The sequence below is a fragment of the Macaca mulatta genome, chromosome 15 (assembly GCF_049350105.2).
Source record: "Macaca mulatta isolate MMU2019108-1 chromosome 15, T2T-MMU8v2.0, whole genome shotgun sequence".
NCBI classification, from domain to species: Eukaryota; Metazoa; Chordata; class Mammalia; order Primates; family Cercopithecidae; genus Macaca; species Macaca mulatta.
The window spans coordinates 4,195,822-4,221,487 of NC_133420.1; the positions used below are offsets into that span (position 1 = coordinate 4,195,822).

Below are 25,666 nucleotides of genomic sequence, written 5' to 3' on the forward strand. Positions count from 1 at the left end.
CTAATGCAATTACCTAGCTTCAACCTCATGGCTGTAATGTCTAAATTCACTTTTTCTTTATTCCAGTTCTACATAACAAAGCATAAATAATCACAGAGGAATGATTCTGTGTTGGACTATTCAGTGGGCAGAGAAGAGCATTCTGACCGGCGTGAGACACTGTCTCCGTTCCCAGGGAGCCCGTGAGGTGGCTGCACGGAGCACACACGTGAAGATTCAGGAGCACAAGCATCAGGTGATGGGAGGGGCACGGAGGCAGCACCAGAAAGATGCCTGCCGAGAGGCCACTGCAGCCAGGCCGGCCGGGAAGGTCACGGGAGTGGGCGCAGGCATCTCCCTCCAGCCGCACTTGGTTTTCATGAGGACGCGTGCAGGGAAGGGGATGACACCGAAATGCTGTGGCGCTGAGGGGAGGAGGGGAGGGACACAGTGCTGAGGGCTGGCCACCACCCCTTGCGTCCCTGCCCCTATGAACGCTGCCAAAATCAGCCCCAACGGAGAGAAATGAGGAGGATGAAAGAGGTGGACAGACTTGGCTTCCATGGAATTCACAGATTCCAGTCATTAAAAATCCCTTCTGAGTTTTCATCTGGAAAACTTTGCAAATGTATTTAGGGACAAGAGGCAGAAGATGAAGCCAATACAATTGGGCTCAAACCGCCGCCCTTCTCGTTCTCTCTGCATCCAGGACCCTCCCTGGGACCCTGAGTGAGAGAACCCGGAGCTGCCCAGCCCAAGGGCGCGGCCCCTGACCAGAGGAGGGAGTCGCACGGCAGAGCCCTCAGCACGTGGATGGCAGGATCTGTGCTATCTCAGTCCCAGGACCCCAAGCAGAGAAGGCCTGGGGCTCCCAGCTGAAGTTTTGCTGTCTCCTCTGTCACCAAAGTCGAAAAGAACTGAGTGGGACCAACGCCGCACCTGACGGCTCCTCGGTGGCTGCCGACGTGGCCCTCAGGCTGCAGGTGAGACCTTCTAGGGGAGCCCAGACAGCGGCGAGAATCACAGCCACGAGTGCACCGGTTGCCCCAAAACTCAAGCATAGCCTGAGGAAGGCAGTGCCCGCTCAGATCCCCGTCCAGGCTTGTGTGGCACACTGGAGAGGTACACAGCACCAGAACATGGCACTTTAAGTGGCTTTGTGGGGTGTAGGAACACAAAGTGGGGTCTCGAGTGGCTCAGAAGTCACTCCTACCAGCCTGCGGGACCCGGACGGCCCCTTTGGACGTGGCTGGAGTCTCTTCAAGGCGGGTTCCAAAGTCCCAATGATGAGGTGAGCATCGGTCTTGCTCTGAGGAAGGCCCCTGACAAGTATCCTGAATATGCAGGCACACAGCGGGCTGACTCATTTGAAGGGACCTGCTGAGCCACGAGCCAGGGACGACTAGAGAGAACTCGACTAACACACGAACCCTGCCCAGGCGCCCACCTGGGGCGCCCACGAGAAAACTACGGAAGCTGTGAAGACGGAGGTGTTCACGGGGCTGGGAGAATCCTGGGAGAAGCCGCACTGGGGACCGGGAGGGACGGAGGGCTGGGCCCCACAAGCAAACGAGGGAGGCACTCGGTGCCCTGTAGACCCCTCTGCACCCACAGCTGCAGGCCTGGTTGGCAACACGACCTTGTCTACAGGGGCCCAGGAGCACGTGTGTTTGGCAGGAGCTGCCCTCCTGGAGCCGCACTAGTGGTACCGTCATTTTAGAGGCAGATACCTGATATCAGCTATGACAATCAACCATGCCACCCTGAATTACAGCCGTGTCCTCAGCGGGTCACTCTTTATGCTGACAATTACAAAGAGTTTGAACTCGCTGTCCCAAGAGGCAACAAGCCCTTCATTATCACGGCCGCAAGCCTCTGTGCAGCCCTCCACCCACGCCGTTTCCCGTCGGGGCAAGTGAAGTCCCATGACGGTGACTCAGAGCCAGCCCAGTAGCTTCAGTGCAGGAAAAATCACAAAAACTCAAACACATCCTAAACATGGGCAGTTGATAGGAGCCGATTCCTCAATTCAACCTGTTCGGAGGCTTTCTGGGCTAGCACAGCTCTGATCACAGGCTTGCGCTTTCTGCTCCCCGTGAAGGGCGGCTAGGAGGCCGAGCTCTGCCATTCTGCAGGCTCCGCTAGGTGGAGCCTGCCCTGTGGCCTCGGTGGCGTGTGCCAGACAGCGTGACCGTGGCCCGCAGTAAATACTCGGCACAGCGGAGCAGGCTTGGGGAAGAACAGAAAGTGACTTCTAAGCCTGCAGAAGACGCTAAGCCACGCACGGCCTCACACACACTGCGTGTCAATGGCCACTGAAGCAGGAAGGAGCTCTTAATAGTTCCAGTAAATGCAAAGGCCGCCCTGGAAAACTGCGTGAACCTTTCTGACTACTCACAGGTAGGGAGCCACTGCCTGAGACACGAAGGTAAAGAATTAACCTGAAACTGCATATTATAAAACTTATTTTTAAATCATGGCGCTTAATTTAAAAGACTCCCAAAGAATACTGCATTAGAAAGTGACAGAGTGAAACCGTGAAGCTGACCACAGAAGTCCCTGGAAATTTCACCAAATGTTGTGTCAAAACTTGGAAACAGAAGAACCGCACCTGATGAAACATTCGATTAATCACTCGCGTCCTCCCCACATACTAAGCTATGTTAAAAAGTGTTCCAATGGTGGAGAGGATGATATTTCTTCCGATTTCGCAGGGGATGTACACCACCCCTGTGATGTGGTTCCTAATATCCAGGGGGTGAGAGGATGATATAAGTCTCAATATTGCAGGAAGTATACACTCCCTAGTGATATGCTTCCTAATATCCAAGGACGGAGAGGACGATATCACTCCCAATAGAGCAGGAAGTGTACACCCCTTCTGTGACCTTGTTCCTAATAGCCAGCAGCGGAGAGGAAGATATTACTCCCAATATTGCAGGGGGTGTACACCCCCTTGTGATATTGTTCCCTATATCCTGGGAGGGAGACCATGATACTAGTGACAATATCGCAGGGGGTGTACACACCCACTGTGATATTGTTCCGAATATCCAGAGGGAGAGAAAATGATATGACTCCCAATATCACAGGGTGTGTACATCGTCCTGTGATATTGTTTCTTATATTCAGGGGGAGAGGATAATATTATTCCCAATATCGCAGTGGTTGTACACACCTCCTGCGATATTGTTCCTAATATCCCAAAGGGGACAGCATAATATTTCTCTCAATATGACAGGGGGTGTACACCTCCTTTGTAATATTGTTCTTAATATACATCATGAGAGAGGATGATATGACTCCCAATATCGCAAGAAGTGTACAGCCGCCTGTGATAGAGTTCCTAACATCTAGGAGGGGAGAGGATGATATTACTGCCCATGTTGCACGAGTTGTAAAACTCCTTAGATATTTTGCCCACAATCCTGAGGGGAGAGGATGATATTGCTCCCAATATCGAAGAAGGCGTACACCCCTCATGACAATAGGTCCAATATCCACATTGGGAGAACGATGACATTATGCCCAATATCGCAGGAGATGTACACCCACCCTGAGATATTGTTCCTTATATTGAGAGGGGCAGAAGATGCTATTGCTCCCAACAACGCAGGGGCTGTGGCGGTACACCCCTCCTGTGATATTGTTCTTAATATCCTAGGGAAGAGAGGATGATACTACACCCAATATAGCAGGGGGTGTACACCCACCCAGTGATAATGTTCTTAATGTACTCCACCTCCCACCACCAGGGATATTGGTCCTAATATCCAGGGGAAGAGAGGATAACATTATGTCCAATATCGCAGGGGAGTGTACACACCCTCTGTGATGTTGTTCCTAGTATCCAAAGGTAGAGACGATGATATTACTGACCATATCTCAGGGGGTGTACACCCTTCTGTGATATTGTGTTTGACATTCAGTGGGGGAGAGGATAACATTAATCCCAATATCGCAAAAGGTGTACTGGCCCTTGTGCTGTAGTTCCTACTGTACAGGGGAAAGAGAAGAATATTGCTCTCAATATCGCAGGGGGTGTAACCACCCTGCCCCCCGTATATTGTTCCTAATATGCAGCAGGGTGGAGGCTCATAGTACTCCCAATATCCCAGAAGGTGTACACACACCTGTGATAGAGTTCCTAATATCCAGCAGGAAAGAGGCTGATTTTACTTTCGATATCGCAGTGGGTGTGCACCGCCCCCAAACCCGGGGTATCGTTCCTAATATCCAGGTGGGAAGAAGATGACATGGCTAACAATATCGAAGGGGGTGGACACCTCTTCAGTAATGTGGTTAATGATATCCAGAGGGTAAGTGGATGATATTACTCCCAATAAAGTAGGAACCGTACAGCCACCCTGGGATTTTGTCCTTAATAACCACAGGGGAGAGGTGATATTACTACCAATATTGCAAGGGTTGTACACTCCTCCTGTGATATTGTTTCTGATATCCAGGAAAGGAGAAGATGGTATTATTACCAATATTGAAGGGATGGACAACCCCCATGGGATATTGTTCTAAAGATACAGGTTGAAAGAGGATGAGATTCCATCCAATATAACAAGGGATGTACATCCCGCCTGTGATATGAATCCTAAAACCTAGAAGAAGAGAGAATGACATTGCTTCCAAAAACACAAGGGGTGTACACCCACCCTGTGATATTGTTCCTGTCATCTAAAGGAAGAGATGATGATACTATTCCCACTACCGGAGAAGGTACACACCTCCCTGTGATATTGTTCCTCAACCTGTGGGGGAGAGCATGATATTACTTCCAATATGACAGTGGCTTGACACCCAGTCTGTGCTATTGCTCCTAATTTCCAGTAGGTAAAGTATGATGTTCCTGCCAAGAGAGTAGTGGGTGTAGTCACCCTGTGATATGTCTCTGAATATTCAGGGAAACACAGGATGACATTACCCCAAATCTCCGAAAAAGTGTACACCCATTGTGTGATATGGTTCCTAATATCCGGAGGTGCAGAGGATGGTATTCGTTCTCCGATCGCAGGCTGTGTACACACAACCTGTGAAATTGTTCCTAATATCCTGAACAAAAGAGCCTGCTAATAATGGACACATATTGCAGGGGGGAGTAATTGGCTATTACGATCCACATCGCAGGGGGGTGAATTGCGATATGGGGAGTAATAGCAACCCCTCTTCCCCCCCTCCGGCTATTACGATCCACGTCGCAAGGCAGTTCAGGACACCAGCCCTGCCCCAACCTTGACCCAGACAGAGGGTGTCATGGGACCACCTCAGGGTGGGTAGCAGCTCAGCTCTAAGGTATCCCTGCTGCCAAAGATCAACTGTTCCTGCTAGTTTGAATCTGCATACAGGGCCTCTCTTGGTGAGACAGATGACCATGCGGCAGACACCCTGAAATCTAGCACGACAGAGCTCAACGCCCCATGAGAGGCACCATAGCATGCAGACTTTGCAGACATACTAGCGAAGGCCACAGCAGGTCCTGAGAGAGGAACAATCTGACCAAGATACTGGGATCCTGCCGCACAGCCCTTAAACCAGCGACTGGAAACTGTTTCCCTAAAGAGCCAGGAGTCAGTATTTTCAGCCTTGCCAACTGATCTTTGTCTCCAGGATGCAACTCTGCCATGGCTGCACGACAGCAGCCTTCTGCAGGTGGCCTGTGAAGAGATGGGCATGACTGCACCCCCATAAAACTTTACTTATGGACATGGAAACTTCTCAGTGTCATGAAGCGTTATTTGTTTATTTGTTCAACCATTTGGAAATGTAAAATCCATTCTTGATTCACGGGCCACAAGAGCAGGCAGGGACAGACTGCTCCTTGCCGACCTCTGGAACGAGCTTAGAGAAGGAAATGACAGGCTGAGCCAGCGCAGCCTCTCACAGCAGATTCGCTGCAGGAGGGTGCTTCTTAGCAACCACTTCTCATCCTTCGTCTTGGCTTCACGTGCAGTTCAGGTGGAGAAAGAGAGAACAGAACCGGTCTCAGCAACAAGAAGGAAGGAGATGCAGGGTCAAGCAGCCGTGTGGATCGATCATACTTAACATTCACACCAAGAGGAGCACAGGCAGCACCAGCCCGGGGGGGCCGAAGTGGAGGCTCTCTGGGGTGGGGGACCTCTGGGTGGGCAAGATTCTCTACCTAAAACTCATATAGAGGTTCTACACAGCAGTAGTTACAGAAAACACACACTAAGAAAAAGACCAAAATAAAAATAGGACACCAAGTTTAGCCAAGTGGGTCTCACAAGCCAGTAGGTAAGAAAGCCCAAGAGGGCTCACCAGAGGCGCTGGGGGTGGGTTCCTGTCTGCAGGGAGCCTGGGACAGCCCATTCCCTCAGATGAGGACCGAAGCTTTGGGGAGGAAGCTGTCAGAGACACCCAGTGAGCTGATCAGAGCTGGAGCCACAGAGCAGGGGAGGAGCCCTGGCCATGTCCCCGTGCGGGCTGAGAAGCTGGGGTGGGGGCACACCCCCAGGGGCAGATGCAAACAGTGGACCGTGGGCCCTCCTCTTGCTCAGAGGATGCTCAGCTCCCAAGGGACCACCAAGGCCTGGAACCCAGGGACACACCACCTGACCATCATGCCCAGGCCTCCTGGACCAGGCATTGTCCAGTACAGGCAGGCAGTCTGGGCTTGGGGCCAGGACAGGGGTGGATGGTCCTGCTAGGCAGGCCTCCTTCTCCCTACCAGCTGGGCTGGTTGCACTGTAGTTTTGGTTCTGGCAACATATTGTTGCCCACTTTGACCACACCAGTCCCTGGGTCCCTGGCTAGGCCCATTGCTGTCCAACCCACCTACACAGGCCCCACACACTCAGTGTCCATCAGACTCCTGTCAGCCAGGAGTACCCATGCTCATCCCCTGAAGTATCCGTGGGAGCCTGCATCCCACAGGGACCCACAGCTCAGGGCCAACCTCCTTGGGGGCCTCTAGGTTGTGGTGGTTGGGGCGGGGAGGCGTTGACCTCCAGCCCTCCCATCCTGGCCACTGTGTTTTGTGGGGATCATTCAGTCCTGGGAGCTTCCTGGGGACCCCAGAAGGAAGAGAACGGGGTGGTCGTGGCAGCCTCAGCCCCAGACTCTGGGCCCAAGTGCAACAGTCTTTCGGTTCTGGTTTGATCTGGGTGGCAACAAGAGGTCTTGTCATTCACACAAAGATTGGCTTCAATATAATGCATCAAGGGACTGTGGAGGACACAGATCAGCCTCCAGGCCAGTTACACCTGGTGACAGCCAGTGCAGGCTGGGGAGTAGAAAAGCTGACCCCTGACCTCCCCACCTACTCTGCCCACCACAGTGGGCCAGGGATCCCTGACTTCAGGCAGAGGCAGACAGCACAGTTGCTGCCTCCTTTGATCCCATCCCAGGGCCCACAGGGCCTGCAGAAACCTGGCAGGGGCTGAGTTGGGAGAATCAGGCAGGGGGATGCCAAGTGAAGAATGTGAGGGACTGGGTATGAGGGGCACTAAGGGCACAGGGTCTGCTTCCCCTGGGGAGGTGGCAGTGAGACATAGAGTAGCCAAGCCTCCACAGGCACCACCCTGCTGCCAGGCACACGTGGTGCCCATATCCACCCCAACGGCTGCAGGAAAGTTCTTCATCAACAAAAGGGGAAGACGCACCCACACTCACATAGGCATTGGTGCCCACACACATCAGAGAAGAAAATTACTGCCATGCTCAAGGTGTGGAGAAAGGGTCAATGTCCCCTTCCTCCCCATGGTGGGTCCAAAATTACCTGCTCCTGCCAGCACCCCCACCGCCAACCCCACAAGCTGCTGACCTCCACCACAGTGCCATGCCATGTGCCGAGAACAGCTCAGCGGTACATCCCAAAACGTGCTATCCTGGAGCGGCTGTGCTGGGCAAGGGACATGCTTCCTAGTCACAGAGGTTTTCTTTCTTTACCGCTCACCGGCCCTGTGCTTCAGTTTCTCCCACTGTGGCACAGTGTAAAAATCCCATCTTGAAGGCTAGGAACCCAGAAAGGTCACCACACCTGGTGAAATGGGGGGTGAAACTCCCTGCCTTGGACCTCTTGCTCCAGGACTGATATCCATTGGGACATGGCCAGGCCAGCATCCTGGGGACGGCTGCATTCCTTGCCTGGGGAACCTTGCTCCCAGTTAGGGATCACTGGAGTTGAGGCCCCTAATGGATTGGGGGAGGCACAGGGGTAGAATGGAGGTAGCCCCATCATATGGGCCTGTGTAGACCCCAGAAAACAAGCATTGAGTTCAGACTCTTGTGTGAAGCTGGCCACCTGAAAGTATTTGGACTTTGGGGTGTGATGAGGGCCTGGGATCAGGGAACAAAGTGTTCTGGTTTGGACATGCAGGAGGTTCTCTGCAGCTCTCTCAGGTACAGGGTATGTTGCTAAGTATATGCTTTTAAAAACCCTAGGAGGAGGAGGCACCCAGAAGGAGCCCTGAAGTCAAGGGCAAGGTCCAGCCTTTCCACCTCCCCAACTAAAGACATGCTGGAGGACAGTTCTCCAGAGTTTCACAACAAAGAAGAGAAAAAAGAAATCAAAAAGACCTGGAGGATAGGCAAGCCAAAGAGGGCTTACTGGGATTACCCTGCCTAATCCTCAAAACAAGCCTTCCCTATCTGTCCTCTGGGCCAGGTGAGGAAACAGGTCACAGTAGGACATTCAGACCCTGGGCAGGCAGCTGGCAGCCTGGAGCCCAGGAGGTGCAAACACATTTTCACTAAGGCACGTCCTGCACAGCCCTAAATCCATTCAACCTTGAGTCAATAGAGCACATGCTTCTGTGAGCACAGGGTTGGGGCTAGGGTTACAGATTAACAGCATCTCAAGGCAGAAGAATTTTTCTTAGTACAGATCAAAATGGACTTTCTTATGTCTTGGTCTTTCTCCATAGACACAGTAACAGTCTGATCTCTCTTTCTTCCCCCCACACACAGAGTGTCACCACTGTATGTCAGCCACTGGGGGACAGGCTTCAGCTTACACCCACCTTCCAAATTCCACCCTCTCACCTTGGCAGAAGCTGGCCAGAAATTGGGGCTAATGGATGGGTGGGGTCTGCAGACGATACCGTGTTCAGGTCCCCATGATGGCCTCACACATGGGTGGTGGCCCTCCAGTTCCAGGTGTCACACACACGCCAGCCCCTGCTCAGGCCCTGATCTTTGAGGAGGGGGAGCAGCAGAACCCGGGCACTGGCTCCACAGTGCCACTCACACCCACAGATGATTCTCCACACAGGCATCAGGTCTCGGTCCTGGCCACCTACCCCCGCAGGGCCTCAGCTCTTTCCCGGGACTCACGTGGTCCTTCCTCGCATGTAGCTCTGGTAGGATGCATTGTTCTGTACCCAGGGGCTCTGAGGTGACAATGGCCACGGTCATGCAGAGTGCAAAGGCACTGGCTAGGTGCCCATTGTGGGGACCCTGACTGCAGCACTCCCAGACAATCATCGGGCATGCTGTCCCCCAGGCGTAACTAGGGCACCAGCGGTAGGAGTGCACTGCTATGGACTCTGCAGGAGGAGGACAACTGTCACCGGATCTTTATGTTCTCCTGCTGGTGTCACTCTGTGCTTCTCATCTCCTGGTTGTAGGATTCAGGACAGACTCTCTAAACACCTTGTGAGAAACAGTAGAGTCCAGCAAAGAAGAGGAGAAAAGCCCAGCTGCAAAGATGAAAAAATGGAAGGTGTGACATGGGCCTCCATTCAGATTCTGTATTTAAATGAGGTCTTCCGAAACACCTGCTCTCATTGGAAAATACTTCAAATATATATGTGTGTGTGTGTGTGTACATTTTAATATATATACACACATATATTATTTATTTAGTTAGTTAGTTAGTTTTTTTGAGACAGAGTCTCGCTCTGTAGCCCACGCTGGAGTGCAGTGGCATGATCTCGGCTCACTGCAACCTCTGCCTCCGGGGTCCTGGTTCAAGCAATTCTCCTGCCTCAGCCTCCTGAATAGCTGAGATTACAGGCATGCACCACCATGCCCAGCTAATATTTTTTTTTTTTTCTTGAGACGGAGTCTTGCTCTGTCACCCATGCTGGAGTGCAGTGGCACGATCTCGACTCACTGCAATTTCCACCTCCTGGGTTCAAGCTATTCTCCTGCCTCAGCCTCCTGAGTAGCTGGGACTACAGGCGCCTGCCACCACGCCCGGCTAATTTTTTGTATTTTTAGCAGGGTTGTGGTTTCACCGTGTTAGCCAGGATGGTCTCGATCTCCTAACCTCGTGCGACAGAGCGAGGTCACTTGGGCAACAGAGCGAGACTAAGTCTCAAAAAAAAAAGAAAAAGAAAAAAGAACAATATAAGCCAAATTCCCTCAAAAGAAATAAAAACAAGATGACAAGTCAATGGCACTGAACACAGAAAATCAACAGAAGAACTCAATAGAACAATAGCTGTTTCTTCATAAAGATCAACAAAATTGGTAACTATCAAGCCAGGCTAACAAAGAAAAAAAGAAATCATACAAATCACTCTAAGATGAGTACAAAAGTAATGGCAGTTTTGCATTCTTAGAATTTGCTGTTTGATTCTGGAATACCCTCTTAAATAAATGTGGTTATGTGATTCATCATTCTAATGGGCATTTCTTGCCTTTTTTTTTTTTTTTTTTTTTTGCTAATGACTTATTACTTATTTATTTTAGACTATGGAAATGATGTCAGACCAAAAGCAAATTCAAGCGACTTTCTTATTCGAGTTCAAAATGGGTCCTAAAGCAGGGAAGACAACTCACAACATCAACGCATTTGGCCCAGGAACTGCTAATTAATGTACCTCACAGTGGTTCAAGAAGTTTTGCAAAGGAGGCGAGAGCCTTGAAGATGAGGAGCGAAGTGGGCAGTCATCAAAAGTTGATAACGACCAATTGAGAACAACCACTGAATTCCATCCTCTCACAGCTACACGAGAAGTTGTCGAAGAACTGAATGTAGACCATTCTATGGTCATCCGGCATTTGAAGCCAATTGGAAAGTTGAAAAATCTTGATAAGTGGGTGCCTCCTGAGTTGACCAAATATTTTAAAAAACATCTTTTTAGGGTGTCATCTTCTCTTATTCTATGAAACAACAATGAACCATTTCTTGATCAGATTGTGACATGCCACGAAAAGTGGATTTCATACAACAGCCAACTCAGTGGCTGGACTCAGAAGAAGCTCCAAACCACTTCCCGACGTCAAACTTGCACCAATAAAAGGTCATGGTCACTGTTTGGGGGTCAGCTGCCGGTCTTCTGATCCACTACAGTTTTTGAATCCTGGTGAAATTATTACATCTGAGATGTATACCAAGCTCATCAAAGAGATGCACGGAAAACTGCAGCACCTGGAGCCGGCACTGGTCAACAGGAAGGGCCCAGATCTCCACAACACCTGATCACATGTCATACAACCAGGGCTTCAAAAGTCGGATAAACTGGGCTATGAAGTTTTGCCTCATCTGCCATATTCATCTGACCTCTCGCCAACCAACTACCACTTCTTTAAGCATCTTGACAACTTTTTGCAGGGAAAACAAGTACACAACCAGCAGGATACAGAAAATGCTTTCCAAGAGTTCATCCAACCCTGAAAACACAGAATAAACAAGTATTTCTCATTGGCAAAAATGTGTTCACTGTAATGGTTTCTTTTCTTTCTTTCTTTCTTTTTTTTTTTTTTTTAGAGAGTCACACTCTGTCGCCCAGGCCAGAGTGTAAAGGTGCAATCTTGGCTCACCGCAACCTCTGCCTCCTGGGTTCAAGAGATTCTCCTGCCTCAGCCTCTTGAGTAGCTGGGATTACAGGCACATGCCACCACTCCCTGCTAATTTTTGTCTTCTTAGTAGAGACGGGATTTCACCATGTTGGTCAGGCTGGTCTCAAACTCCTGACCTCCTGATCCGCCTGTTTCAGACTCCCAAAGGGCTGGGATTACAGGCATCAGCCACTGTGCCCAGCCCATTGTAATGAGTTCTATTTTGCTTAATAAAGATGTGTTGCAGCCTAGTTATACAAATTTAAAATTCATGGTCCAAAACTACAATTACTTTTGCACCAACCTAATAATTTAAGAATTAAAGAGGCCTTTATATTAGAGAGCCCATGGATGATAAAATCATAAAGAATATTACAATCTCCATAAGCCACATACTTGGTAACTTAGACCAACTGGATGAATTAAAAGACACAATCTATTAATACTAAAACACAGGAGAAATAGGTAATCTAAGTATATTGATATCTATTGATAAAATGGAATCAATACCTAATAATCTTACAGAAAACGTATATATTCCAAAAATCTGACATTCTCTCATGTTATTCTAACTGGTGGGATTCGGGGATTTCCATTTTGATAAGAACATAGGTGAGTCGCACACACTTAATTTTAGTGTTCATTGGTGAGGAAAGCCATGTCCACTATAGGATACTGCAGAGCGATGCATTATGGAGAATTTAGGCAAGATAATATGATTTTCAGAGTTAAAGGAAGACAACCTGATTTATGTACAGTAATTCCTCATAATATCATAGGGGATACCGTATGGTATACATTGGGGTATTCCCAGCTACAATTCTTACTTGAGCCACATGGGAATTTCAGACATGGAGGCTTCCCAACTTTGGTGGCTTTCAATAAATGTGGAAGTTAACTCACAACCTATTTTGTAGAGGCATAAAATTCAATGAGCACTCATTTAACCTTTTATTTTAAGTATTATTTTTGTAAACTTTGCATTTCCAATTAGGTGAAATTTTAAACCTGTTTCAGTTCTTATCCACTTTTTTTTTTTTTTTTTTTTTTTTTTCCTGAGACGGAGTCTTGCCCTGTCACCCAGGCTGGAGTGCAGTGGCATGGTCTCGACTCACTGCAACCTCCGCCTCCCAGGTTCAAGTGATTCTCCTGCCTCAGCCTCCCAAGTAGCTGGGATTATAGGTGCCTGCCACCACGCCCAGCTAATTTTTGTATTTTTAGTAGAGATGTGGCTTTCCCATGTTAGTTAGGATGGTCTTGAACCCCTGACCTTGTGATCTGCCCACCTCAGCCTCCCAAAGTGCTCGGATTACAGGCCTGAGCCACGGCGCCCGGCCTCTCCACTCTTTTTAGGTGGAGGGGAGTAAGGGTTTCTTTAAGTTAGGAGGGACTCCCATGTACCGAACCCATTTGGGTAAATTTCTTCCTTCAGAGTTTTTCAAATCAGCATCATCATTGTTAAAGGCCTCCCACATGCTAATAATTGTGTTACAGGGTTTTACAAACATGAAGTTTATGTTTGGCTGAATGAACCTCCTTGCTGTGGCACAAGGGGGCCAAAGGTATTTTCACCAGTTATGAAGCGGGATCACTGTGCAATGGCTACCAACTTTTCTGAGTACAATGAGGCCAAACATATTCATACGTAATTTCCATGAAGTGAATTTATTACTTACAAATAGCAAACAAAAGACAACAGAAGTCTAGGATTCAATATGAACCACTACCACAAGATCAGGAAGGCTACCTAGGGCAGATGGGTGGAGTTTTGACTATAAATGCTTCACTTGCACTACAACTGAGGGACCCCAGAAAGCAGCCCACATTGGGTTTTCTCCCAGGATGTGGTTTGCTGGACACAAGCGTTAAAGGCAATTCTGTTTCGAGCAGGGCCTATAACAGAGCCTGGGCTGTTCTGACCAATGTCACTTGATTATCAGCATATTGCCTTCCCAGCATACCATACAGTTATCTTGAGAACTACCAGTAAGAAAGAGAAGAAAATGGCCCTGCACCCTTAAAACTGAAGGATCAGGATATCTGCTGTGACAGAGGCACAGACAGTAGCGACAGAGTGTTCTTGTGAGCCATCTACTAGTTCTCTTAACCAGAGCGTGGCACCAGACTGCTTTTCTATTTCCTTTCAATGGAAACTATTTCAGAATATTTTGAACATTTTGAGTTTCTACATCTATAGAGTTGTGGCACATGATCACTGGCAGTGTAGACTCTCTGCATGGTTAAAGGAAAGAGTTCAGAAGCCCATCAACCCACATTGGAGGAGACCACCTAATCCTCCAGAGAGTGTCACTCCATCTTCCTGGGGTTAGCTCCACATGCAGTAAGGCCATTACGTCTAAGGCCATCAAGACTTGCAGTCCGAAGATGAGACTTTTGACATGCTGATAAGCAGCAGTGATAAGAAAAGCCCACACACTGGCTAGGAATTTTTCAATGAAAGCAGCCGAGACGCTTCTTCATATGCTTCGGTAGGGGCTAATATCAAACTATTTCTTCCCATTTTCTTTACTTAGCAGTGCCTGAACCATGAGGCACCATAGATGTACACCTCATCAGGAGGGTGTATGGTACAGCAGCAAGGGGAACAGCAGCACAAGAAACAAAAAAGGACACTACTTCTGCCTACATAATAACTATTGTCTTGGAGTGTATAATAATTAATAATGTTCACATGGCTGCCCTCAGCATACAGAGATGGTGACCAGAGCAGATGCAGGGACTACAGAGATACAGCTTGATTCTTGCTAATTAGGACTGAAGTGTTAGCTTATGTGCTGTGCTTTTGTGCATTCATAAGCCAGGGCCTCAAAGCTGCCTGCTCAGCACAAGCCAAAGGTCATGCTGGGGTGCAGTTAAACATTGATGTCTAGGAGATGAGAGCATTTTAGTGTGGGAGAAGATGACAACACCTGAGGACCACAAAACACTGTGCAGACCAAAGGGACGGCCCATCATCAGCTCATGGTTCTGACCCAGGTGACTGCTGATGTGTTACAGAACAGTCAGCCGACAGCAGGTAGGTCAAGTTGAGCAGGTGTCCTGCATGAGGGCTGGTCCATTCCATTCGTGTTGCCAATTGTTTCAATAGCGTCTCATGCACCTCACTGGTGAGGAAGGAATTAGCACCCTACGTTTACTGGCACCGTTAAACACATAACATCTATTACTAAATAGATAAGTCAGACATCAGTTATTAATTACATAGAGGAGGAGGATGTAAGCTCCCACAGGCCCAAACAGGGATTAACTTGGGAGCAGAGAGTGGTATAGCTTTAAAAAAGTGAGGATGTCCCTTTTTTTTCCTTTTTTTTTCTTTTTTTTTTTTTTTTGACACAGAATCTCGCTCTATCACCCTTGCTGGAGTGCAGTGGTGTGATCTCGGCTCACTGCAAGCTCCGTCTCCCGGGTAAACTGTACGTACTTAGGAATTAATACCAACACATTATTAGAAAAAATAAATATCTTTACATCAAGAGTAGTTTTTCCTTTAATAAAAATAGGTGGAATGTGTATAATGGACAAGGGATAATCAAAATGTGCCAAATGAGTCTAGTAAGACAATCCCAAGAATTCACAATCATTATTCACTGGTCCATTAATCACAGGAGAATACATACAAATGAAACTTACCTGGCCGGGCGCGGTGGCTCGTGCCTGTAATCCCAGCACTTTGGGAGGCCGAAGTGGGCAAATCATGAGGTCAGGAGTTCAAGATCAGCCTAGCCAACATGGTGAAACCCTGTCTCTACTAAAAATACAAAGAATTAGCTGGATGTAGTGGCGGGCGCCTGTAGTCCCAGCTACTCGGGAGGCTGAGGCAGGAGAATCGCTTAAACCCAGGGGGCGGAGGTTGCAGTGAGCCGAGATCGCACCACTACACTCCAGCCTGGGCAACAGAGTGAGACTCCATCTCAAAAAGAAACAATAATGAAATAAAAAAATTAAACTTACCTACGTATTGGAAAAACATCCAAATTCAACCATGAATCCAGCACATTATCAAATGAATAGACAAAAATTCCACCAACAAACTGAAGAAAACATCATTATCTATGAAATTCAAGTACTACTGCTTAAAGCACTTACAGAACCCTCTCCTCAAGGTTTCCCTGCAAAACAAGGTGAAATGCATACTCAAGGCTCTTTAAGAATGAGCTACTGATAAAAACAATATACTTGTAACTTGTGTAACACTTCATACATTTTTTTTCAAGCACTGCACGATAATTAATTTGTATCAGGCTTTCCAAATTAAAAAAGCTTCACTTATAGAACTTCTTTCCAGTGGGAGTTTTCACATGACTTTTCAAGTAAATGTTAAAACTGAAAATATTCTTGCAGTTTCTAAACTGTTAGAGTTTTAATCTTGTGTACGTTCTTGTATTTACAAGGTCAGCCAGCGACAGTGGGCATTTTCATATGTCCTTGAGTAGGTATGAGAGAAATGAAACACTCAAATATTCTGGACATTCATAGGGTTTTTCTCAGGAATGAGCTGATTTCTTCAAATGGAACTAACACAACTGAAGGCCTTACCACAAATTTAAATTCAAAAGGCTTTTCTCCACTCTGAGCCCTCCCAAATCTTCACAAACAGGAAAATCTGAAGGCTTGACCACACTTCCTACATTCTTAAGGTTTCTCTACAGTGTGAACTCTTTCATGTTTATGAAGGAATGGGAAACAGTAAATGTTTTATCACATTTCTTACATTCAAGGGACTTTATTTATTTTTGAGATGGAGTCTCACTCTGTCTCCAGGCTGGAGTGCAGTGGCACAATCTTGGCTCCCTGCAACCTCCGCCTCCTGGGTTCAAGTGATTCTCCTGCCTCAGCCTCCTAAGTAGCTGGGATTACAAGCATATGCTACCACACCCAGCTACTATTTGTATTTTTAGTAGAGACGAGGTTTCACCATGTTGGCCAGGATGGTCTCGATCTCCTGACCTCGTGATCCACATGCACAGGACTTCCCCCCAACCCCCCGTGGCTTTTTATGTCCTTGAAAAAGAACTAAGACAACTGAAATGTGCCACTATGCCCAGCTAATTATTTTGTTTTTGTTTTGAGACGGAGTCTGCCTCTGTCGCCCAAGCTGGAGCACAGTGCTGCGATCTCGGCTCCCTGCAAGCTCCGCCTCCCGGGTTCACGTCATTCTCCTGCCTCAGCCTCCCAAGTAGCTGGCGTGAGCCACCGCACCTGGCATTATTTTATTTTTTGTAGAGACAGGGTTTCACCATGATGCCCAGGTTGTTTCACATTGTTTTAATCGAGGCTGGTTATGAACTCCTGGGCTCAAGCAATACATACACCTTGGCCTCCCAAAGTGCTGGGATTATAGGCTGAATCACTACACCCAACCTCTATATCATGACTTCTTTCATGGTGAATAAGGTGACTGGAATGAGTGTAGGCTTTACCGCATCTCTTACATTCATAGGGTTTTTCTCCAGTATGAATTCTTTCGTGGAAGTGAAGGGAACTGAGGTGACTGAAGGCTTGGTCACATTGTTTACATTTATAGGGTTTCTCTCCAGTATGAGTACTTCTAGGGTTACAAAGGGAACTCAAACGACTAAAGCCTTTGCCACATTGTTTACATTCATAGGGTCTCTCTCCAGTATGAATGCTTCCATGGTCATGAAGGGAAGTGGAACAGCTGAAGGCTTTATCACACTTGGTACATCTTTCTCCAGTGTGAGTCCTTTCATGCGTCTTAAAAGAACAAGAAAATCTGAGTGTTTTCCCACATTCCTTACATTCATAGAGTTTCTCTCCAGTGTGAGTTCTTTCATGTATTAGACAAGAACTGGAAACAGTGAACGTTTTACCACATTGTTTATATTTATAGAGTTTTTCTCCTGTATGAGTTCTCTGATGTCTTTCAACTGAATTGAGAAAATGAAAAGCTTTCCCACATATCGTACATTTATAAGCTGGATTTCCACTGTGCATTATCATGTGTCTTCTAACACCCGGAACAGAAACGAAAAGTTTCCCACACTGTTCACATTTATATTGCTTCTCTCCATATGGTTTGTATCCTGAGTGAGCTAGGATGTGCCTATTAAGGAGGGAATGACGTACAAAGACTTTTCCACAAATACTGCATACACGTTGTTTTAATCCAGTAGAAATGTTCTCATTCAGATCAAGATTTGGAATGTGGCTGACAACTTGTCCATACTGACTACCTTCTTTGCTTTCACGCAGTCTCTGTACCATATGATTTCGGTAAAAAAAAAAAAAAAAAAAAAAAAAAAAATGACAAGCACATTACTATTGGTTGGTTTAATAACTTTCTACTTATTCATAGGTCTTCGACTTACACTGCTACCAATACCAGGGAAAATTGATTTTTGTATTTTTTTGTTGTTGTTGTTTTTGTGCCACGACTGAATTACTTGAAAGTAAATGGGCTACTACTGAAAACACAGCTACCACCTGCATGATTATGACCAAAATGGTAACATTCATGTATGCAATTTTGTAGTACTATTTTCAAGTAAACTGTTTTCCAAACACTGACTGCTACACTGAAGTACGTTACATTTTCGGTGAAATTTTTCTAAAAAGAAATGAATTTCAAGTGACTCTTATTTGCTTTGATTGCTTGTTTTTAAGTTTATGACATGCTAAGATTCCTTCAGAGGACTTTATTTCCTCTTCTCAGTGCAAATTATCTTGTATCTTTCCCAGGTTTTTTGAAGTGATCTTCAATATTCTGGTCGTTCCGTTTGTTTCCTAAAATGCAGACCCACAAAATTATCATGAATTATTTCAAACTATAGAAACATTACTGCATTTCATGCTCATTGTACACAGTGCCCATGCCTGATTTATTCACCAAATCATTCCCTTGCCCCATTCCAAATCACAAATAGCACTGATGATAGGGAAATACTTCTGTAATTACGTGAAATGTGTTGTCATTCTTACCTACAGAAGCCAGGTTCCTGCAGGTTTCCTGCATCACTTCTCTGTAGAGATTCTTCTGAGAAGAATCTAGCAAAGCCCATTCCTGCTGGGTAAAGTTCACAGCCACATCCTCAAAAGCCATGGAGTCCTAGAACATTCCACACATGTGGATAGAAGGATGAGTGAGACTGAGAGCACTGGAAATCTATACTCAATTCATAAGCTGTTTACATGATTCTAAAATTTCCAAGCATGTATTCTATGACTTGATTGTCACAACTCTTACTCTGTTCACACATTCTCCCTCCCACACAGCAGTACTAATGCTAGAATTGAACTATTCAAAACGGCAACAGCAAAGTAGAAACACCCATCTCATTAGAGAATCCAGGGAGTAAGATGTGCTGCCAGGAGTTACCTTTTAACTTCACTCTGTACATTTCTAGTATCTGTCATACTAAAGTCCTACCTGATGTGCATAAGTGAGTTAATATTATCAGTCCTGAGACTACTTATTCTTAAAAATGCCTGCCCACAAAGTTCAATCTTTGTTTGTATTAGGAACTTACATTTTGAAAGGGATTCCACCAACCCAAGTAATAAGAATGACTCACTGCATCTAAATGGCTTATGCAATATATTTGCCAAAACTTCTTCTTCTGAAGGCCTATTATTTTGTGTCACTGCAGTGGTGCTTAGGGAACCAGACACAAAAACACAGTCTGAACACTAAGTGTTCAATAAGTTTCCCTGGTAGACAATATTTTACATGTGCTGTCACTTGTTAACGGGGGAGGTGAGCCCATTCCATGTGATTACACCAAGAGAGAATAGGCTTATTAAATTTAATTGAGTAGCAAATAAAACAATAATTGATATTTAACAATACTAATACAACAATTTTTCAAATTTCTATTGCACAATGTCAAGGCAGAAAAGAATAAAAGGAAATACGACACATGTTTTTTAAAATGACATGAATGTCACCACTTCCAGATACTATTCCTATGAAAACACATAAATTCCCAAATCAGGTGGTTTTAGGCAAGAAAAACTACTCTTTCATACATAGTAAAAATGACAACTCTCTAATGATTTTTAGTCATCTAAAAAAAGAGTGATGGCTTGTCTAACATACTTCTAAGATTTTCAAACAAAAATATTCAGGACAGCACAATATTAGCAGAGAGATGAGCAAGCAGACCAAGGGGAAAAAAAAGTGTTAATGACCCAGCATTTATATGAAAAGTTGAGGAATGATAGAGTAGGCACTGTAGAATAGAAAAAGAAATCACATGCACTTTAAAATATGAGGCAAACCAGGTTGGCATCTACTTGGGAAAATGCATTGCATTCTTCTCTATTCCATGAACAATAATCAACTTATTATATATTCAAATATGAAAAATAAAACCAGAACACTTTCATAAGTCACAGGAAGATTTTTTTTTTACGAAGGATTAGTCAGAATTTTTTTTATGTAAGAAAAAAGTGTTAAAGGAACAGACAAACTCAAACATATTAAAATTTAGAGAATAAAAAGAAAATAGAGTGGGCCGGGCATGGTGGCTCACACCTGTAATCCCAGCACCTTGAGAGGCTGAGGCGGGCGATCACTTGAGGTCAGGAGGTTGAGACCAGCCTGCCCAACATGGCAAAACCCTGTCTTTTTGTTGTTTGTTTGTTTGTTTTTTGAGATGGAGTCTCACATTGTCCCTTGGGCTGGGGTGCAGTGGTAAGATCTTGGCTCACTGCAACCTCAACCTCCTGGGCTCAAGCAATTTTCTTGCCTCAGCCTCCCGAGTAGCTGGGATTACAGGTGCCTGCCACCACGCTCAGCTAATTTTTTTGTATTTTTAGTAGAGACAGAGTTTCACCATGTGGGCCAGGCTGCTCTGGAACTCCTGACCTCGTGATTCGCCCACTTTGGCCTCCCAAAGGGCTGGGATTACAGGCATGAGCTACCGCGCCAGGCCTAAAACCCCGTGTTTACTAAAAATACGAAAATTAGCTGGGTGTGGTGGTGGGTGCCTATAATCCCAGTTACTCCGGAGGCTGACACAGGAGAATCACTTGAACCCGGGAGGCAGAGGTTGCAGTAAGCAGGGACGGCGCCACTGCACTCCAGCTGGGCTACAGAGCAAGACTGCGTCTCCTAAAAACAAACAACAACAACAACAAAAAAAAACACTCAGATATCCAGATAAGAGGATACAGATGTGTCCACTGTCATAAATTCTTCACCAAGCTACAAGAGGGGAACTGACATTTTAGTGAATCTTTGTAAATCATCGATTTATCTATCACACTTTTATTTCACCGGTAGCATTTACAAAGCTAAGTCCTACAATTCCATTTGAAATTACCCTTAAAAAGAACAGACCTTTAAAACTTACTACACTCACTCTGGGGAAGAAATAAATACGAATTTTAACAAATGAAATACATCATTTTACCTTGCCTCTTTGGAAATAGTATTTTTATCTTTCAAGTTGTACTGACAAAATGTATCTTACAGTCCGTGAAAACCTGAAACTCAAATAAGCGGACAAGCCTTTTCAAGGTAACAAATTCAGGGAGAGGCAGTGCTGACTCCAACACAGACCTTTGTAAGTGTCACGGCAGCCATTCTATCCCTCGGGACACCCATCCTGTTCAGTAAAGTACTCAGTGACCACCTAGGAGGCACTGGCACTGCTCTTTGTCCTCCTGTGGGCCTTAAGTGCATTTTAATACTCAGGTTCTTGCACATCCTCTCTGGGGTGGGTTTTCCTTGTCCTTTGGGACAGTTTTTCTCTCTTCACAAGTCTGAGACAAGCTAGAGAGCAGAAATCATTTCTGCCTTTTCCTCTCAATATCAGCATCCAATTGACAAACCATCAATGTGTCTCCGAGGAATAAAAACTCGGGCTGGAGGAATAATTTTAATGACCTTTCATGACATTACATTGTATTGTCCATTAATGTTAATGTCCTAAAATTTTAATGACCCTAAGGGGTCACCATTTTAGATGAAACTATACCAGGAGATTCCTCTAAGGCCAAGAGCATCCAGCTGCTTCCCTGTGAGACTCTACCCCCTACCTCAGGCTGTCCTTGGGGATGAGGTGACCCCGGGGCTGATACTCACTAGACCCTCCAATAGACATGGCCACTGTGGGTATCCTGGGTCATCCCCAGACAGTTCTAAAATGCCAGGACTAGGAAAAGACAGGAGGGTGGCTGAGGACACAACACCCTGTAAAGTTTTCATAGGGGGACCTCAACCTAAAGACACTTTGGTAACATGTACACTTAGGAAAGATGAAAAGAAGAGAGACACAAAGATTTTTTTACAGTAGCATGTCGGATTATTTATTCTCTACTTTCCTCTCATGTAAAATGTTTGGAAACAGAAAAATATTTTGGCCAAGGTGGCTCATGCCTGTAATCCCAGTGCTTTAGGAGGCCGAGGTGGGCGATCAATTAAGGTCAGGAGTTCGAAACCAACCCAGCCAACATGGGGAAACCTGTATCTACTAAACATACAAAAATTAGCTGAACGTGGTGGTGACGCCTAGAAGCCCAGCTACTTGGGAGACTGAGGCAGGAGAATCGCTTGAACCCGGGAGTCAGAGGTTGCAGTGAGCTGAGACTGTACCACTGCACTCCAGCCTGGCGACAGGGCGAGACTCCGTCTCAAAAAAAAAGAAAGAAAGAAAGAAAGAAAAAAATATATGTACATGTATATGTGTGTATATATATGCATATATGTATATATATGTATACATGTATATATGTGTGTATATATATGTATGGTTTGCTTCTTCATTAACCTTATCAAAGCCTCTCATTTACTCCCCTCCTGTGGACCCCAAACCATAAACCATGACTGCGGTACCCGGTTTATGAATCGCTGTTTGCTCAAACACACCGTTTAAGGTTTTAACAAAGCCTCAGGTTAATTTTAGGGGGAGAAAGGTGGGACTGGAAGCCCATGAACCACAGCTCCTCCCACGCTGGAACCCCGCTTACCGAGTCGGGGCTCTCCCGGATCACCCTCCCGTGGTCACCGCACTACCTGGGTGGGGTAGGCGCGGGCTTCCGGAGAGGGCTCCAGCCGGCGGAAGTGGCGCCCGCAGGTACAGACAGGACGCAGGGGTCCCGCTGCCCGCGCCGCCCGGCCCTGCACAGAAGGGGACTGAGGCCCGGCTGGGCAGCGGCGACTCGGTCCACAGGTTCCGCAGCCCATGGCTGGTTCCAGCAGGTTTCACCCAGCCCTCTTCCCCACTTCCGGAAGCAAGGCGCAGTCCACTCACCGTTCCTCGGCTTCCCGGGTGTCCCGGCGTCAGCTAGGGATGTCCCAAAACCCGCAGGTCACAGGGTGGCCGAGGCTGCTGCAGAGCCACCAGGCCTCCCAGAGCCAGGAAGTAGCAGCGGAGACTCACAGAAAGAGCTTACGGTGGCGAAGGCGAGACAAAGCGCCCGCCAGCCAGATCCCGGAAGCCGCCCTCTCCTTTCCGGCGGCGCGCCTGATTGACGGGTCCCCACCCCAGCGCCCCTGATTGTCTGGGGCTTCAGGCCCCGCCCCCTCAGGCCCAGAGTGACAGGCGATTGCGATCTCACGTGAGGCTGGATGAGGCCAGAATGACCGTTTTGGCCTAGCGGTTTATAGGGGGTGCGTCCTTCCTGCGCTGGGATCTGACCACGCAAGGAGGACATTCGCATTTAACCTTGTATACAAGATTATAGCTATTTTGCGTAATAAGATATAAAATTGCAAGCAACATAATGGCAATTCTGTAACTGCCCAGTGGGTTCACCTTGCCCGCTACCTAGACAGAGCCGATTTCTCAAGACGGGGGGAATAGCAATAGAGAAGGAGTAATTCACGCAGAGTCGGCTGTGCGGGAGACCGGAGATTTGATTTTTATTTTATTTTTTTTTATTTTATTTCATTTTATTTTATTATATCTGAAACAGAGTCTTGCTCTGTCACCCAGGCTGGAGTGCAGCCTCGGAGTTTTATGATTATTCAAATCAGTCTCCCTGAGCATTTGGGGATAAGAGTATTTAGAAAGTTTATTTTGCCAAGGTTGGGGATGCTTGTGCATGACACAGCCTCAGGATGTCCTGATGACAGTTGCCCAAGGTGGTCAGAGCACAGCTTGGTTTTGTTGGAGATAAATGCTCGGTGACGCAAAGTGAAACCAGCACTTAAGCAAAAGTTTTCTCAGCAACGCAATTTACCTCTGCGGAAGCGTGCTGCTGCTCGCATCAATCACAATCGCAAGAGCACACGGAACAAAGGAAAGCAGGGGTTTTTATTCCTAATGCAATCCCTACCTCTGGCATGGGCTGGGGCCAGACCTCAAGATCTAAACTGACCCCGTTGGCTATTTGTGAATACTTTCCCAAAAAGGAAGGGGGAAGGGAGTCGTGAGTTACAATGGTGGGACGTGTGGTTTCGAAGGGAGAAATGGGTGCAGAGCAGGTAACCAAGGGAACAGATGTGACTGATTGATTAGAACTGACGGGGGGAAGGTTGTTTACAGTAACTAAGGGCAAGGAGGCATGGAGAACAAGAAAGTTGAGTTCGAGAACAAAACACAAGAACGTTAACATGCCAAACCTTGGAAGAGAAACTGACTGTATCTGACAGTTTTACACATTTTAGGGAGACAGAAGACATCAATCAACATATGTAAGATGAACACTGGTTTGATCCGGTACAACGTGAAGCAAAAGTGGGTCAACTCGAAGCCAGGAGGGGGCTTCCAGGTCACAGGTAGGTGAGAGAGGAAGGGTTGCATTCTTCTGAGTTTCTGATGAGCCTTTCCAAAGGAGGCAATAAGATATGCATTCTTCTCAGGGAGCAGCAGATGACTGAATAGAATGGGAGGCAGGTTTGCCCTAAGCAGTTCCCAGATTGATTTTTCCCTTTATCTTAGTGATTTGCGGGGCCCAAATATTTTCCTTTCCAATTTCCCCTTTTTGTTTTAAAAATATTTTGGAGAAAGCATTTTAGAAGAAAATCAGTCTCTGGTGGCAGGTTTTGTCTGACTTCTCATGGAGTAGCTGAGATTACAGGCGAGTGACACCACACCTCGCTAATTTTTTTTTTTTTTTGGTAGAAACGGGGGTGTCCCTCGGTTGCCCAGGCTGTCTCTGGTGCCCAACGCAGGGCTCCCCGTAATCTCTACAAATAATCCAGTGAAGGAACACCAGAGCGTGGAAAGCTGAGGACGACCGACAAAGGACTCCCGAGTAGGTTTTCACTTCAAGCTCTAGGGTAAGGAGGGTGCTCGGGGAATTCCAGGGAAACCTCGGGAAAATATGGGTCAGGCTGAGAGTAAGTTCGCTAATTACTTAAGCCTTGTGCAGCAGTTACTGCGCCGCGGAGGGGTAATTGTCAGTACCCAAAATCTCACATCTTTGTTCCGTCTGGTAGACAAGTATTCTCCTTGGTTCCCGGAATATGGAACCATGAATGTAGAAGATTGGGATAAGGTGGGATCAGACTTAAAACGAGCACAAGAAGAGGGCCGCGATATTCCCGTCTCTGCTTGGTCTGTGTGGTCTGCAATTAAAACAGCCCTGGAGCCCTTCCACACTGAGGAGGAGAAGGAGGATTTTCAGGATGACATAGGAAAGTTGAATATTCAGGAGTCTAATTATCAACTAAGTGAACCATGACAGTCTTGTTTTAAAAAGGGCGAGAAACGGGAAGGTATGTATGTTCATCTCCAGAGACTTATAAAAGAAACTGTGCCACCTACTGCGCCTTTAGGGGAAGGTCTGGAATGGCCACCCCCAGGCCAGCCTCCTGAATATTTGGAAGGGGAGCCTGAGACCCGTGCCTTGCCGCTCCCATCCTTGGAGGCCCAGCCAGTAACTATGGCGAAGGGAAGCTTCAGGCTTGTCCAACAGCCAATGAGGATGAGGGAATGATCTAGGCTTGCCCACCTGTTAATTATGGTAGAGGAGTGCTGCCAGCGGGTCCAAATAC

At 46.7% G+C, this 25,666-nt stretch overlaps 1 protein-coding gene and 2 long non-coding RNA genes across 4 annotated transcripts; 1 reads left to right on the forward strand and 2 right to left on the reverse strand.

Moving 5' to 3' along the window:
• The first annotated feature begins 688 nt into the window (after nucleotides 1-688).
• LOC144334924 (uncharacterized) lies at nucleotides 689-11,612 on the forward strand. The gene is made up of 2 exons (XR_013405196.1): nucleotides 689-2,379; nucleotides 10,648-11,612. It is a non-coding gene; the product is annotated as an uncharacterized LOC144334924 (long non-coding RNA).
• Nucleotides 11,613-13,381: 1,769 nt separating this feature from the next.
• LOC144334925 (uncharacterized) lies at nucleotides 13,382-16,466 on the reverse strand. Its single transcript, XR_013405197.1, has 2 exons — nucleotides 15,843-16,466; nucleotides 13,382-14,175 (listed from the first exon to the last, which is right to left on the reverse strand). It is a non-coding gene; the product is annotated as an uncharacterized LOC144334925 (long non-coding RNA).
• Nucleotides 16,467-16,812: 346 nt separating this feature from the next.
• Nucleotides 16,813-23,195, reverse strand: LOC721591 (uncharacterized). 2 transcript variants are annotated; one of them, XM_077966746.1, is made up of 4 exons: nucleotides 22,739-22,934; nucleotides 18,700-18,826; nucleotides 18,450-18,504; nucleotides 16,813-17,998 (listed from the first exon to the last, which is right to left on the reverse strand). In XM_077966746.1, exons 1-4 carry the CDS (start codon nucleotides 22,907-22,909, stop codon nucleotides 17,056-17,058), a joined length of 1,296 nt encoding a protein of 431 aa, XP_077822872.1. In that variant the 5' UTR covers nucleotides 22,910-22,934; the 3' UTR covers nucleotides 16,813-17,055. The 2 variants fall into 2 exon arrangements, 1 of the variants encoding a protein (XP_077822872.1); XR_013405178.1 differs by lacking the exons at nucleotides 16,813-17,998; nucleotides 22,739-22,934 and adding an exon at nucleotides 22,977-23,195 and having other exon boundaries at nucleotides 18,405-18,504.
• Nucleotides 23,196-25,666: the final 2,471 nt, after the last annotated feature.

Excerpts from the sequence above, each read along its gene's own strand:
- LOC721591 (XM_077966746.1), bottom strand. The coding sequence starts at position 22,909 with ATGGGCTGCGGAACCTGTGGACCGAGTCGCCGCTGCCCAGCCGGGCCT. Across the intron at positions 18,827-22,738 it reads CCCGCGCCTACCCCACCCAG|GACTCCATGGCTTTTGAGGA; the intron begins GTAGTGCGGTGA and ends GGAATGTTCTAG. Across the intron at positions 17,999-18,449 it reads TTCAAAAAACCTGGGAAAGA|TTACCGAAATCATATGGTAC; the intron begins TACAAGATAATT and ends TTTTTTTTTTTT.